Source organism: Capricornis sumatraensis, chromosome 8 (assembly GCF_032405125.1).
Source record: "Capricornis sumatraensis isolate serow.1 chromosome 8, serow.2, whole genome shotgun sequence".
NCBI lineage: Eukaryota > Metazoa > Chordata > Mammalia > Artiodactyla > Bovidae > Capricornis > Capricornis sumatraensis.
This window is the reverse complement of record NC_091076.1, coordinates 71560237-71577786: the sequence shown is the minus strand read 5'-3', so window position 1 is coordinate 71577786 and position 17550 is coordinate 71560237. Positions and strand designations below refer to the sequence as shown.

General features: G+C 40.4%; 1 protein-coding gene across 1 annotated transcript in view; it reads right to left on the bottom strand.

Moving 5' to 3' along the window:
- The window catches only part of EFCAB5 (EF-hand calcium binding domain 5), a 94462-nt gene extending 78228 nt beyond the window's left edge, over positions 1-16234 (bottom strand). Inside the window, exon 1 of the mRNA XM_068977428.1 lies at positions 15985-16234. Coding sequence (XP_068833529.1) covers positions 15985-16234 — 250 coding nt within the window. The remainder of the gene's footprint in view (positions 1-15984) is intronic.
- Positions 16235-17550: the final 1316 nt, after the last annotated feature.

Sequence of the window (17550 nt, the reverse complement as noted above, 5' to 3'; positions counted from 1 at the left end):
GGTTTTGTTCATTTTTGGTTAGACTTACTTTGAGATATTTAGGGGGTTGTAAGACATTAAAATTGGATCTTAAAATTTTCATTGTCTATTTGTGGCTAATATATAATAGAAATACAATTGTTTTTGTATATTGACTTTGTATCCAGAAACCTTGATAAACTTACACTGATTGTTTTGTTCATCTGTTAAAAAGAAAAGATATTTCTATTTTTTCCTTGATAACTTTTATAATTTTTATATTCCTTATTTGCCTTATGACACTGGCTAAACCCATAGATCTTTTAGGAAGAATAATCTTTTTTTAACCCATCTTTTGAAATTAAGACTCATTAATGAAGATATGTTGTCCATGTTGGTTACTACTGAATTCTTAGTTAGCAGTGGTTAGAACAGTGTCAGAAACATAGTAAGCACTCAAGTATTTGATGAATGAATAAACACTGTGTTAAAAAAAATTATAGGCATTGGAATAAGAAGTATCAGGGTTCAAATTTCAGCTCTAACATATAGTAGTTTCTTATAGAATAAGCTAATAAACTTAGACTCTACTTCTATCAGATGGGAATATAATTATACTTTGTAGGATAATCATGATGAGAAAATTATACATAGACATATATGAAATTATATATATAACACATATATCCTGAAGCATTTATAGTCATTATTACTATTATTATTATTGGATGAGCTCACTCAGAGTGTCTAGAGTGAGAAGAGGACCATAAAGGAATTTTGTGCAACATGTTAGAATAGGCAGATAAAGTACATTTACATGGGAGTCTGAGAGTGACTAGGGAGGTGGGAGGAAAACAGGATACATTAGAATCACAGAAACTACAAGAAGAAAAGTTTAAAGAAGGATGTATTATTAAAATTTCAATTTGAACAGTAGAAATCTATCTCACATAACTTAAATTTTAAAAATGCAGTCTCTCTTTCTTTTTAACCTCTTCAGCATAACCCAAGACAGATATCCCTCCTCCAGACGTATAGCAACTTAATATCTAGGCATCAGCATGGCTCATTAGTAAACTTACAAATGAACTAGGGCATTCTCTTATCTTTGCTGCAGACTGCTAGTGCTCCTCTAGGGTGCTTGGTATTACAGGTTGCTAAGCAATAATCCTAGTGCTTGCTCTCTCCCCACCAACATGCAGAATGGAAGTAGACGTATGTTTGGTTACAACTCTGGTCAAACACTACTCTCTTAGAGCCACAAAACCAACAAAATAAAAGGGTCACACAAAAAACCACATCATTAGCAGGGTCAGTAAATCAGGATTCTGAATAAGCCTATCAGTAGCAGTCCTTTGATTGGGTGATCTCTGAATTCATAAATTACAGCACTGCTCCAGTGGAAAATTAATTAAAGAGTTTAATTGAATACAGTTTCAAGCAAATACTGGGTTTTTTAGCCTATGCTTATATAGTCCTAAATCTTTTACAGATAGATTGATTCAGTTACATATTCACTCAATAAGTAATTATTGATGTCATAGTGCCAGGCACTATGCTAACCACTGAAATTCTTTTTCAGGACTTTCTAAACTTCTATGGAATTAAGAGCTTTTCAAATACTTACCCAACATGCACATCTTCACTCTGTATTCACCCACCTTCTAACATACAAAATCCTATTCAGGTACTATGGGCACAAATGCTTTCAATTAAAGAAGTAGAAACACAAAAAAATTCCTTATTCATATTCTGAAAGGTCCAATGACATTTATAAATGACTTTCATCATTTTCTGCACTCAGTACCTGGACCACTGCTGGGCATGGCCTCAGCACAACTCTATTTAAGGACACAAATAGGAATTAATTATAATTCGCATTATAATAAGCTCTAGCAGACTCTTTCTTCACAGAAGGCATACAACATTAGAGGGACTGGCTGCTGATTGAACTGGTGAAAACTGACCCAGCAGGGCTACTCAACATATGTGCTATGTTCTCTTAAAACACAGGTCCTGTCTGAAGCTCAGCAGGCTTGATCTTGTCAGGATTTCTTAACATTTGTACATAATATAGAAAAACTACTGTGAGAGGAGGAAAAGAAGCACTATTAAAACTATGGGCATGAAAATTCAATAGCTATAGGAAAAGGTATTTTCCTGCAGAATTTTTTAAAACTTAGGGCTGTGTAATAAGAAAGCTGAGGAAATAAATAAAAAAAGAAACAAAATTTCTCAAAATACAAGTTGAGCTCATAGCCTGAAAAATGTAATAACCAGGGAAAGAAATGAGGAATTCACATGATACATTTAGACACAATATTTTCTATGCAAAGATAAGTATTTGAGTGTATTCTGGGAGCTTCCTGGCAAAATAACATCATTTTAATTTTGACAAGTATATAACAAGGATGGGTTTCCCTGGTGGCTCAGGGGTAAAGAATATGCCTGCAATGCAAAGACGCAGGAAACACAGGTTTGATCCCTGGGTTGGGAAGATCCCCTGGAGGAGAGCATGGCAACCCACTCCAGTATTCTTGCCTGGAGAATGCCATGGACAGAGGAGCCTGGAGGGCTACAGTCCACAGGGTCACAAAGAGTCAGACACGACTGAAGCAGCTAAGCACAACACAGCATATAACAAAGATAAAGACACTTCTTTTGATGTGTTGAAATTGGAATAACAGTTCCTCTTCCCACTTATTACACACACACATACACATACACAAACACATACATATTTACAAAGGGAGAATTAGAATATTAAAATTGATAGTGACTGATCACTGAATAAATAAATACATTGCATTGCATTTGATACTGCAACAAGCAACTGCAGTATTTTCAATGTATATCATATACTGGGATGAACAGACTTACTCAAACAATACATTTCCCTCTATCGTACATTATAAAGCAGTAACAAATTCAAAGTATGAGAACAAGAAAGACCATAAACTCTTGATATGTTTTCTAGAGAGGCAATAAATTAAAGAATGGAATACACATGTGATTTGCAGGTACAGACTTGGCTATAAACTAATTAAAGTGAACACCTAATTAAATTTATAGGAAATTACCTAGATCACAATTTTGTTTAGCAAGTTTAAAATGAAAGAGTTTATTTATAAACCTGGTCCATGTGAGTATGGTAAAGGCAAAGGGATTTATGGGGTAGTGGTGGTGGAGGGAGGGAGTGAGGAGGAAGCAAAATCAGGAAACTGGTGGTAGGGGGCAGGAAGGGAAGGACTTGCCAAGAAACTTTTTAAAAGTTAGTGAACTGTGAAAGTTTATAATAAAGGCAAAATAAATGCTGAATAGTTTGATTTTTCATATGTATGTACTATAATATGAACTAATAAGAAGAAATGTAAATAATTCTTTTAATTGGTTTAAAACACAGAAAAATACTTTGAGAAGAGTAAGCATCTAGAAGTTATAGCTAGCATCTACATAGCAAATTATAGTTTAGAAAATGCTTTAAAATTATTATTATATATAGTTCAGCCTGCTGCTGCTGCTGCTAAGTCACTTCAGTCGTGTCCGACTCTGTGCTAGCACATATTAAACACTTGACAGCTGTAAACTAAATTCGAAAGAATTTCAAGTAACTAAAATATAAATTGTTAAATTTTAAATATTGTGAAAAATTTATGTAGTATAGGATTTCACTAAGTATCTAAAATTAGAAGAACAGTAGTAAAAGGGATGACTATCTTGCCTATTTAGTTGTTACCTTTCGATCACATAAATTTTCAACCTGCATAATCATGTAGCATTTGGATTAAGGATTGGGCTAAAAGTCAAGCAGAACAAATGTGTTGTCAAGTACAAAGGTACAAAGAAGAAAGAAAAACAACAGGCAGGTTGAATCACTAGATTTTTGTATTTATGGGTTGTCTGCTATGTGTCAGTCCACTCTTAGGTAAATTTTCTCTTTAAGTACAAGATTAATAAAGTTGCTTCAAAAGTATCAATAGAAAGTAAAGGGAATATATTTTTTTCTTTAAACTTTTTATTTTGTATTGGGGTATAGCCAATTAACAACCTTGTGATAGTTTCAGGTGGGCAGTAATGAGACTCAGCCAAATATATACATGTATCCATCCTCCCCCAAACTGCCTTCCCGTCCAGACTGCCACATAACATTGAGTAGAGTTCCATGTGCTGTAAGTGCCACGTGCTGTACAGTAGGTCTGAAGGGAATATATTTCAAAGCGAAAGTGAAAGTCACTCAGCTGTGTCTGACTCTTTGCGACCCCATGGACATACAGTATCCAGGCCAAAATACTGGAGTGGGTAGCTGTTCCCTTTGCCAAGGTATCTTCCCAACCCAGGGATTGAACCCAGGTCTCCCGCATTGACTATTTCCCAAATTGCGTTTAAAATATCCCTGGGTGAACTTCCCTGGTGATCCAGTGGTTAAGACTCGGTGTTTCCACTGCAGGGGGCTTGGGTTTTACCCTTGGTCAGGGAACTAAGATTCCATATGTCGCATGCCATAGTTAAAAAAAAAAAAATACACATATATATGTATGTATGTAAAAGACACTTGCGCCTTGGAAGAAAAGCTATGACAAATCTAGACAGCATATTAAAATGCAGAGACATTACTTTGCTGACAAAGGTCCATATAGTCAAAGCTACAATTTTTCCAGTAGTCATGTATGGATGTGAGAGTTGGACCATAAAGAAGGCAAAATGCTGAAGAATTGATGCTTTTGAACTGTGGTGTTGGAGAAGACTCTTGAGAGTCCCTTGGACTGCAAGGAGATCAAACCAGTCAATCCTAAAGGAAATCAACCCTGAATATTCATTAGAAGGACTGACCTGAAACTGAAGCTCCAGTACTTTTGGCCACCTGATGTGAAGAGCTGACTCTTTAGAATAAAGACCCTGATGCTGGGAAAGATTGAAGGCAGGAGGAGAAGGGGACAACAGAGGATGACATAGTTGGACAGCATCACTGACTCAATGGATATGAGTTTGAGCCAGCTCTGGTAGATGGTAAAGGACAGAGAACCCTGGCGTGCTGCAGTCCATGGGGTTGCAAAGAGTCGGGCACAACTGAGCAACTGAACAATAACAAAAGCATGTGTGTGTATATTCGTTCCTGGTGTTATATTTTTGAAAGGCAAAATCTTGAAGAATCCATCCCCAATGAAAACTTCGTAATGGTTTTACATTCTGGTGTGTAGGAGAAAAGCTAGTTCTCTACCTGGGGATTTTTTGTTTACTGCTGCTCCCGTCACATTGTTGCAGGTGCCTAACGCCGAACTGTCTGATATACTCTGTGAAGACTGAAAGGAGAAAAGAAACACCAGTTAAAAAATAAATTGCTTTTCATCAAAGTTGCATCAGCTCTCCCAGTGAAAGAATGCAGATAAATTCTTTGTAAAAATTACCAAACATTCCTCCTTGATTTTTCTAGGATTTAATGCTGTGTATTAGAAGCAAAGCAGTAATCACAGTCTATTGGCTTCATACATTGGGTCACCACGCCATCATATCTTCCTATGGCTAACAAAGAAATAGGCTAAGAATATTATTCCAGATGTACATTAATCCTTGAATTATACAAGGGTTAATTAGAAATTATGTTTCTAAAAACATAATTTGAGACCACAACGGAGTGAAATCGAACCACTGAACCTTTGAAAATGCTGCTGTTTTCTTTGACTATTAGAATCACTTTCCAAGTTTGTGGTGGAGAGAAAAACATTTTCATCTTCATTAAGGAAAGTAAACTTTAGCTTTATGAATAAATGGTGGTAAAATAGCTTTTTGTACTCATGCTGATATACTTTTGTAAAAGTTAATTTAGAATATTTATTTATGCTGGTCTTAGTCAAAGCACGTGGAATCTTTATTGTGTCATATGCAATCTTGCTTTATGGGCACATGGACCCTGCAGTTGTGGCACATGGGCTCAGTAGTTGCAGCATGTGGGTGCTCTAGTTATGGCACTTGGGCTTGGTTGCTCCGAGGCAACCAAGGATCTTAGATTTCCAAACAGGGATCAAACCCGAGTCCCCTGCATTGCAATGCAGATTCTTAATCACTGGACCACCAGGGAACTCCCTGATATACTTTTAAAAGGGTGGTAATAGAATATCTTAAGACTCAAATTAGTCAACTTCATGCTGAATCCATATAACTATTTTCACTTGCCTCCCCTTTTCTCTAAAATATTTTTCCTCATAGAATCCTTCTATCTATTTAAACACAAAGTTACTTAAATGATTAACTTGGAAATTACATTTTCAGAATGATAGTGAAGTTCCCCTATTAACTGGTGACTGTCATATGCAGGATAACAGTGCTGATTATAGAAAGCAAACTTTATTTACAAAGTCATAATCAGTTCAGTTCAGTCACTCAGTCATCTCCAACTCTTTGCAACCCCATGGACTGCAGCACGCCAGGCCTTCCTGTCCATCACCAACTCTCGGAGTTTACCCAAGTTCATCTCCATTGAGTCGGTGATGGCATCCAACCATCTCATCCTCTGTCATCCCCTTTTCCTTCCTCCTTCAATCTTTCCCAGCATCAGGGTCTTTTCAAATGAGTCAGCTCTTCACATCAGGTGGCCAAAATATTGGAGTTTCAGCTTCAACATCAATCCTTCCAATGAACACTCACGATAGATCTCTTTTAGGATGGACTGGTTGGATCTCCTGGCAGTCCAAGGGACTCTCAAGAGTCTTCTCCAACACCACAGTTCAAAAGCATCAATTCTTCGCCACTCAGCTTTCTTTATAGTCCAACTCTCACACGCATACATGACTACTGGAAAAACCGTAGCCTTGACTAGACGGACCTTTGTTGGCAAAGTAATGTCTCTGCTTTTTAGTATGCTATCTAGGTTGGTCATAGCTTTTCTTCCAAGGAGCAAGCTTTTAATTTCATGGCTGCAGTCATCATCTGCAGTGATTTTGGAGTCCAAAAAGATAAAGTCTCTCTCTGTTTCCACTGTTTCCCCATCTACTTGCCATAAAGTCATGGGACCGGATGCCATGATCTTAGTGTTATGAATGTTGAGTTTTAAGCCAACTTTTTCACTCTCCTCTTTCACTTTCATCAAGAGGCTCTTTAGTTCTTCACTTCTGCGATAAGGGTGGTGTCATCTGTATATCTGAGGTTATTGATATTTCTCCCGGCAATCTTGATTCCAGCTTGTGCTTCTTCCAGCCCAGCGTTTCTCATGATGTACTCTGCATAGAAGTAAAATAAGCAGGGTGACAATATACAGCCTTGACATACTCCTTTTCTTATTTGGAACCAGTCTGTTGTTCCATGTCCAGTTCTAACTGTTGCTTCCTGACTGGCATACAGATTTCTCAAGAGGCAGGTCAGGTGGTCTGGTACTCCCATCTCTTGAAGAATTTTCCACAGTTTATTGTGATCCACACAGTCAAAGGCTTTGGCATAGTCAATAAAGCAGAAATAGATGTTTTTCTGCAACTGTCTTGCAATATCCAGTGGATATTGGCAATTTGATCTCTGATTCCTCTGCCTTTTCTAAAACCAGTTTGAACATCAGGAAGTTCACAGTTCACGTACTGTTGAAGCTTGGCTTGGAGAATTTTGAGCATTACTTTACTAGTGTGTGAGATGAGTACAATTGTGTAGTAGTTTGAGCATTCTTTGGCATTGCCTTTCTTTGGAACTGGAATGAAAACGGACATTTTCCAGTCCTGTGGCCACTGCTGAGTTTTCCATATTTGCTGGCATATTGAGTGCAGCACTTTCACAGCATCATCTTTCAGGATTTGAAATAGCTCAACTGGAATTCCATCACCTCCACTAGCTTTGTTCGTAGTGATGCTTTCTAAGGCCCACTTGACTTCACATTCCAGGATGTCTGGCTCTAGGTGAGTGATCACACCATCGTGATTATCTAGGTTGTGAAGATCTTTTTTGTACAGTTTTTCTGTGTATTCTTGCCACCTCTTCTTAATATCTTTGGCTTCTGTTAGGTCCATACTATTTCTATAAAGTCATAATAGCTCTTCACAAATAATTTACCTCTCTGTGGAAGTTTCCTGAAACTGACTCAGATGAGTCAGCTTAATGATCAACATGGGTTTGGTTTTTCCCATTTGCCATTTTATCTTTTTGAATACCCACACCTTTTTTTTTTCACCTAGGAAAATTAAATTCTCCAGTTACTCTCCAGCATTAACATCATGAAAACTCTACCTGAATGAGCTCTTCTGCTTCACTTCCTCCCTGGTTCCTTTCTTTGTCTTCTTTTTCATTTCCCTGAAATGGACATAGTTTTAGTAAATGGTATCCAGTAGGGGCTGGAAATAAAACTAATGTTTTATACTCTAGCATAGCAAGCTTTTGGAGATGGTAATGGCAACCCACTCCAGTACTCTTGCCTGGAAAATCCCATAGACGGATGAGCCTGGTAGGCTGCAGTCCATGGGGTCACGAAGAGTTGGACACTACTGAGCATCTTCACTTTCACTTTCCTGCATTGGAGAAGGAAATGGCAACCCACTCCAGTCTTCTTGGCTGGAGAATCCCAGGGACGGGGAAGCCTCGTGGGCTGCTGTCTATGGGGTCACACAGAGTCAGACATGACTGAAGTGACCTAGCTTAGCATAGCAAGCTTTTTTATGTAAAAAATTCACATGAGTAAACATCATACCAAATAAAATCACATAGAGTAGCTGTATTAAAAAATTCAAACAGTAACAGTCCTGTTATATATCAAGAATACCAAGCAACTGGAAGCAGGCCACTGTGACTCAACTATTAGTTGACCCCATTTTTGTCAAAACTTAACAGAGAACACTTCAATTAAAAAGAGAAATAATTCAATGACAGTATACGACATTTCATCTCAACTTCCCAAATTGAATCTCAAATCCTCTCATGGTTAAATGGTTAGAAACTATGCAGACCAGATACCTGAGCAGGTTCCTCTTGAGGTGCTGACTCACTCATCTGGAGCACAAAAAGGTATCATGAAATGGTAAGAAAAAGTATTACCAGACTAGTATTAATTTCAAAAAGAGGGAAAGAAAACATTAACAAACAACCAAAAATGCTCTGAAAGATCAAAATCTGCCCCCACCCCCACCTCATCCCACCATTCTATTGAATGGTTATAAGTTCTCAACCAGTAAACTTCTCAAACTGTGTTACCGTTATTACTGTTGTTACTGACCAAAGCTAGATTAGTACTAGGCTAGTGTTAAGGGGGAATCCCAGGGGAGCCTGGTGGGCTGCCGTCTATGGGGTTGCACAGAGTCAGACACAACTGAAGTGACTTAGCAGTAGCAGCAGCAGTGTTAAGGGAAACAGGAGAATACCACAGTAGTCATCATCACTAGGGTTAGAAACAAACAAACAAACCAGCAGTAATAATGCAATTGAATTTTTAAAACATTATCATCATCCTCATTAATTTTTGAAATTACAAAGTGAAATGAAGTGAAACTCTTTTGGCAACCTAATTTGTGTGAAAAAGACAGACATTAGAATAATAACCTTGCTAAAATGTATTTTTGGAGGGGGGAGTTCTGAGAGGAATATGATTTATCTGGTTTATTTATTCATACTAAGCAATAAAAATGGATAATTGCCACCTCACCTTCTTCATTGCAAATGACTACAGATTCAGTCACAGATGATCAAAATCACTGTTGTGCCAAAAATCATTTAAGAGTTTGTGTAGCTAGGTGCTACATAAAAAGTAAATTTTATACACATGGCTTCTGCCTCTAGGAAAGTTACAATCCACGGACCTTTTTTATGTGAAATGGTTTATTTATAATGTGCTAGAGGCTACTCAGACAGTAAAGCGTCTGTCTACAATGAGGGAGACCTGGGTTCGATCCCTGGGTCAGGAAGATCCCCTGGAGAAGGAAATGGCAACCCACTCCAGTACTATTGCATAGAAAATCCCACGGACCGAGGAGCCTGATAGAGTATAGTCCCTGGGGTCGAAAAGAGTCGCACACAACTGAGCGACTTCACTTTCATTTTCAGGGGCTACAAAGGTGGTGGTGGTGCTGCTGCTAAGTCGCTTCAGTCGTGTTCGACTCTGTGCGACCCCATAGACGGCAGCCCACCAGGCTCCCCAGTCCCTGGGATTCTCCAGGCAAGAACACTGGAGTGGGTTGCTAGTGGTAAAGAACTCATCTGCCAGTGCAGGAGATATAAGAGATGCAGCTTCCCCTGGGTTGGGAACATCCTCTGGAGGAGAGCATGGCAACCCACTCCCATATTCTTGCCTGGAGAATCCCATGGAAAGAGGAGCCGGAGGGCTATAGTCCACAGGGTCGCAGAGTCAGACATGACTGAAGTGACTTAGCACACGTGTATAATGTGCTAGCAAAATATGTTCTGCTCAAATAAATCCATTGTACTGCCTTTGGAGGCAACAGTGTCGAACACTTAAAAATAGCTGCCTCAAAGTTTTTTGAAGCAATTCATAAATAATAAACAAGATAAAATCGATTTCTTTGCTAGGTTCCAATAGTGCATTCTCACAGGCTGCTTTGTTTACAGTGTCCATCTCCTGCTAGAAAACTTCTTCCCATTTCTTTTCAAATTGGTTTTGTTTAGATGCACCCAGATAAATTCAACTCAATAAACTTTTACTGGGGACTTTCTATATGCAGGCAGACATTGGGCTTAAAAAGATGGATAAAGGACTTCCCTGGTGGTCCAGTGGCTAAGACTCTGGTGCTCCCAATGCAGGGGACCTGGATTGACCCCTGATCAGGGAACTAGATTCCAGACGCCACATCTAAAGATTTCACATGTCACAACTAAGACCAGGCCTAGCCAAATAAAAACATAAACATTTTTTTAAAAAGATGGGTAAGACCTGCTTTTGAAGGATTCCTAGTTTAGTGAGAGAAAATGGGATAAACTGATGCAGTACCATCTGTAAGGACAAAAGTAGAGGCATATACACAGTGTTAAGGAACACAGAGGCAATTAATTTATCCAGGGAGGTCAGAGACGCTTTCACAGAAAACCAGATTTCCAAGCTGGATTTTAAGTGACTAATAAGACTTTTTGTCTGTGTAAAGGAGGGGGGAAAGAGTATCTGAGGCAGAAGGAACATTACACGCTAGGCAATGAAAGTTTGAAAAGCATTTGAAGCTTTCATAGCAGAGCATACTTATATTCTAGAAAGTGGCAGAAGGTGAGGCCAAAAATGTAATTTTTCAACTGTAAAGAGTTATTCACAATAAATCAAGGAATTTGGATTTTATTTTGTGCTTTTTAAGCATAGGACAAAATGTGATGAAACTGATGTTTTAAAAAAGTTGACCCTGCCAGCAAAGACTGCCAGTGTGAAACACTGGGGGAAGAGAGAATATATATATATATATATATATATATATATATATAGTGGCACCTGGGACCTTCCATCTTTGCTGCTACATGCGAACTCTTAGTTTCAGCATGTGGGATCTAGTCCCCTGACTAGGGATCAAACTGGGGCCGCTTGCTTTAGGAGTGCAGAATCTCAGCCACTCACCAGGGAGTCCCAAGATGACATTTAATTAGATGTCAATTAATAAGATGAGTAAGTCCTCATCTATCAATAAAATGGATTAAATTCTCCATCAAAATGCATAGAGTGGCTGGATAGATGAAAACAATCCAAGACCCACACATATGCTGCCTACAAGAGACTCATACCACCTAAAGGATGTGTGTGCGTGCTCAGTCATGTCTGACTCTTTGCAACCCCATGGACTGCAGCCCACCAGTCTCCTCTGTTTGTGGGATTTTCCTAGGCAAGAATACTTCAGGGGGTGGCCATTTCCTACTCCAGGGGATATTCCCAACCCAGGGATCAAACTTGCTTCTCCTGCATCTCCTGCATCACCAGGCAGATTCCTTACCACTGAAGAACCTGGGAAACCCAGCTTTAAGGACAGATATGGGCTCAAAGTGAAGGGATGGGAAAAGATATTCCACCCAACTGAAAACCAAAAGAGAGCAGAGATGGCTATACTTTATATTGTTACCATTAACCAGTCTTTTGCTATTAAATGGCCAATTGAGACAAAGAGTTCTGAGACTTATCTTCCACTATTGATTAAGATGAGGGTGGCAGGTATTGGGGGTAATATTCTGAACTTTCTGGGCAGACTTGGTAACCTTGCCAGCTCTAGCTACCTTCTTGTCTGCTACTCTGGTGACAGCCACAGGAACTGTCTGTCTCATGTCACAAACAGCAACATGACCCAGAAGAGGATAGTCAGAGAAGCTCTCAATACACATGGGTTTTGCAAGGAACTATATCAGTGACAGCAGTATCACCAGATTTCCAGAATTCGGGGCCACTTGCCAGATTTTTCTCAGAATGATGATCAATTACCTCTTTCAGCTTAGCAAACCTGCAAGAATGTGAGCTGACAGTCCAGCACAGGGGCATATCCAGCATTGATTTGGCCTGGCTGGTTTGAGATAATCACCTGAGCTGTGAAGCCAGCTGCTTCCATCCATGGGTCTTTTTGCTGTCATCAGTCACATGACCACAGCAAACATCTTTGACAGGCAAGTTTTTTGGTTTTTTTTTGAGGAGGAAGACATATTTATTCATCAATCCCTTACTGACCAGGGCCCACACTGATGGCAACAGAAACACTGTGGGGCTTGAGAGCACAGTGTTGAGGACACGCCCTGCTCTTACACAGAGCCACGGAGGCCCCAGGCCACTCTGTGAACAGAGCCCGCAATGTGCTTCTGCTCAAATGCTTGTCATGTGACCTTTAGCCTAGTCTCTTGATCCTTCTCACCTCATTTGATAATTCCCACCTTGGAGACTTGGTATACAGAGTCAAGGCAGTGATAAAGTGCCTAGCACTGTGCATAGTAAATATTCTGTAAATGTTAGTTGCTACATAATTGTGATCATTCCTTAGCGTGTCTAGAATTTAACAGAGACAGCCACGGCCTTGGATGGAAAAGACAGCACAATTGCTCTCAGGTCTGAAGGGGTCTTCCTTGCTCCAGGCAGACTGTAGGCTGATTCCAGGTTTCCGGGTTCCTGGCTGTGTGCCCCAGGCAGGCAGCTCTGGGGCCCCCACTGTAAACCACTCTGAGAACCTTCTGTGATAATGGACTGCCTCCTCTGGAGCTGATGGGAGATTCTGCAAAATGCCCCTGACAGCACACTCCTCTGCTGAGCTCACTTTGTAAAGGACTGCAGAAGTCATTTAACTCAAGCGCCTAGAAAATGTTAAGCCTTCCCTTTGCATGCACATGTAAGTGTGCACACGCACACATGCGCACACACAAGCACTTCCTGCTGTTAACAGAGCCTTGTGGTACAAGGACTAGAGACGCCTTTCATGTTCGCCAAGCAGAGGAGGAGACTGGGATCTCAGGGGGACCCAGCAAAGCAGGGAGGTGAGGATTCAGGGTGCCTCCAGGGACCAGGCTCTCTGGACAGCTTCTCTGTGTGCCATCATGAACACGCCTTCACTCCCCTCTGGGCCCTGGACCTGGTGCTGTCTTCATACTCCTCTCTTCCAGTTATTTCTTCTCCTGGCTCAGAGGCCAGAGAGAGTCTGATCAACCTGCCTAATCACTACTAAGCAGCAGGGACTCCCCTGGTGGTCCGGTGGTTAAGAATCTGCCCGTCAATGCAGTGGACCAGGGTTCGATCCCTGGTTGGGAAGATCTCACATGCCACAGGGCAACTGAGCCCCAACGTGCCCCAGCTACTGACACCTGTGTGCCCTAGAGCCCCAGCTTCACAGCAGGAATAGCCACAGCAATCAGAAGCCCATGCACCTCAATTAGGGTCTAGCACCCGATCGCCACAATTAGAGAAAACCATAGCATAGCAATGAAGACCCAGAACAGGCAAAAATAAAATAAATAAGTGAAATTTTTTTAAAAAACCACTAAATACATTGAGGGGTACAATGCTCTTGACATTAGCCCCCCAGTTGCCCTCCCAAGAGACAACCATTGTAATCAATTTCTGTCCTTCCAGAAATATTCTATCTATCCTCTCTGCCCTTACCTCCACCCCCTGCCTTTTAACATGATGATAGCATGTAATACATTGCTCTGGATTTTTCTTTTTACTTAACAATGTGTCTTAGAGAATATCCTGTAGCAGCACATGTATATTCATTCTTTTTTATGGCTGCCTAGTACTTCAACTGTGAATGAACAAAAACCCAGTCCTTTATCTGACATCTTTGGAGCCAAACGTGTTTCTAGTTTTTTAGAATTTAGAAAGTAATATTATCTAAGTATAGCCCTGGGTCAGCATTCTGTAGTCAAATATATTAATATATCTGCAGGAGAATATTCATACTACTACTAAGTGGGATAAAGACTTTAAATTTCATGTCAGTTCAGATCTGGTTTTGCTACTAAAAAATGACATATAGAGAACTGTAAAAGTGAGAAAGTGAAGTTTCTCAGTCGTGCCCGACTCTTTGCGACCCCATGAATAGTAGCTTGCACCAAGCTCCTCCGTCCATGGGATTTTCAAGGCAAGAGTACTGGAGTGGGTCGCCATTTCCTTCTCCAGGGAGGCAAGTTCTTGATAAGGAAACTCATATTGATCCCAAGGAGGGCTTTACTCAAAACCTCATGGTGCATTTCAACAGATTTCACTTCAGTTGTAACTCTGGAGCAAAGGTGACCACCATACCAGGCTTGACACCAGTCTCCACTCGACCCACAGAGGTGGTACCAACATCACCGATTTTGTAGACATCCTTTCTGGAGGCTCAAATTTCTCCAAGCCAGGCTTCAACAGTACATGAACTGTGAACTTCCAGATGTTCAAGCTGGTTTTAGAAAAGGCAGAGGAATCAGAAATCAAATTGCCAACATCTGCTGGATCATCAGAAAAGCAAAAGAGTTCCAGAAAAACATCTATTTCTGCTTTATTGACTATGCCAAAGCCTTTGACTCTGTGGATCATAATAAACTGTGGGAAATTCTGAAAGAGATGGGAATACCAGACCACCTGACCTGCCTCTTGAGAAATCTGTATGCCGGTCAGGAAGCAACAGTTAGAACTGGGCATGGAACAATAGACTGGTTCCAAATAAGAAAAGGAGTACGTCAAGGCTGTATATTGTCACCCTGCTTATTTAACTTATATATAGAGTACATCATGAGAAACCCAGGGCTGGATGAAGCACAAGCTGGAATCAAGATTGCCGGGAAAAATATCAATAACCTCAGATATGCACATGACACCACCCTTATGTCAGAAAGTGAAGAGGAACTAAAGAGCCTCTTGATGAAAGTGAAAGGGGAGAGTGAAAAAGTTGGCTTAAAACTCAACATTCATAACATTAAGATCATGGCATCTAGTCCCACCACTTCATGGCAATTATATGGGGAAAAAGTGGAAACAGAGAGAGACTTTATATTTTTGGGCTCCAAAATCACTGCAGATGGTGACTGCAGTCATGAAATTAAAAGATGCTTGCTCCTTGGAAGAAAAGCTATGACCAACCTAGATAGCATACTAAAAAGCAGAGACATTACTTTGCCAACAAAGATCCATCTAGTCAAAGCTGTAGTTTTTCCAGTAGTCATGTATGGATGTGAGAGTTGGACTATAAAGAAAGCTGAACGCTGAAGAATTGATGCTTTTGAACCATGGTGTTGGAGAAGACTCTTGAGAGTCCCTTGGACTGCAAGGAGATCCAACCAGTTCATCCTAAAGGAGATCAGTTCTGGGTGTTCATTGGAAGGACTGATGCTGAAGCTGAAACTCCAATACTTTGGCCACCTGATGTGAAGAGCTGACTCATTTGAAAAGACCCTGATGCTGGGAAAGATTGAAGGCAGGAGGAGAAGGGGACAATAGAGAATGAGATGGTTGGATAACATTACTGACTCAGTGGACATGAATTTGAGTAAACTCTGGGAGTTGGTGATGGACAGGGAGGCTTGGCGTGCTGCAGTCCATGGGGTTGCAAAGAATCGGACACGACTGAGCAACTGAACTGAAATGAACTTCCTGGAGCGATGGATGCAAGGGCTTGTCAGTTGGATAACTGGTGGCCAGGATGTAATTCAGAGCTTCAAGCAGCATGGTTCCACTGGCATTGCCATCTTTATGGGTGACTTTCCATCCCTTGAACCAAGGCAGGTTAGAGCTTGGCTGCAGCATGTTGCCACCATTCCATCCAGAAATTGGCACCAATGCTACTATGTCAGGGTTGGATTCAACTTTCTTAACATAAGTGTTGACTTCCTTAATCCCTTCATAGATTTTCTGGCTGTAGAGTGGCTCAGTGGAATCCATTCTGTTAATGCTAACCGTTAGTCGCTAGTTAGCTTACTCTTTGATCACCCTTTCTTGGAGATACCTGTTTCAAATTCACCAACACCAGTGACAACAATCAGAACAGCATAACCAGCTTGATATATGCCTATAATTGTGTTTTTGGTAAAGTCTCTGTGTCCTGGGGTGTCAATTATGGTCATATAGTACTTGCTGGTCCCTTTCTTTACAGGGAGATATCAATGGTGACACCACACTCATGCTCAGCTTTCAGTGTGTCCAAGAGCCAGGCATACTTGAAGGAGCCCTTTCCCATTTTAGCTGCCTCCTTCTCAAAGGAGGTTCTTTGTGGTTTTCAGTGGTTCTTTGTTCAATCCCACTACATTTGAAGATCAGATGGCCAGTAGTGGTAGACTTGCCACATCCACAGGTCCAAACAACAGAATGACATTGATATGAGTCTTTTTTCCAATTGTGGCTGAGATTTAGCAGTGGTTTTCATGACACCTGTGTTCTGGTAGCAACCCTGTTGAGAAAAAAGCTAAAATATGATTTTAAACTTGCTCCAGCAGGGCAAATACAAAGTCTGACCAGGTGGAAACAGCTTTTTTTAACCTCCCTAGCAGAAATTAACTTTTTTTGCTTTTGAGAAGACACTAAACATGATTTAATTTTCTACAATATTTTTTCATGTTTTATCTCATTTAATTCTTACACAACCCTATGGAGTTTATTTTTAAATCCTTTTTTTTCAAACTTTAAACTTTTAATTTTGTATTGGGTATAGCCAATTAACAATGTTGTGATAGTTTCAGGTGAACAGGGAAGTTCAGTTTAGTTCAGTTCAGTCACTCAGTTGTGTCCAACTCTTTGTGACCCCATGAACCGCAGCATGCCAGGCCTCCCTGTTCATCACCAACTCCCGGAATCTACCCAAACCCATGTCCATTGTGTCAGTGATGCCATCCAACCATCTCACCCTCTGTCGTCCCCTTCTCCTGCCCTCAATCTTTCCCAGCATCATGGTCTTTTCAAATGAGTCAGTTCTCTGCATCAGGTGGCCAAAGTATTGGATTTTCAGCTTCAACATCAGTCCCTCCAATGAACACCCAGGACTGATCTCCTTTAGGGGATCAGGGAAGAGACTCAGCCATAGATATACATGTATCCATCTTCCCCCAAATTCCCCTCCCATCCTGGCTGGCACTTAACATTGAGTAGAATTCCATATACTATTCAATTGGTTATCTGTTTTAAAGATAGTAGTGTGTACACGACCATCCCAAACTCCCTAACTATCCCTTCCCCCTGGCAACCATAAGTTCGAGAAACAGCTT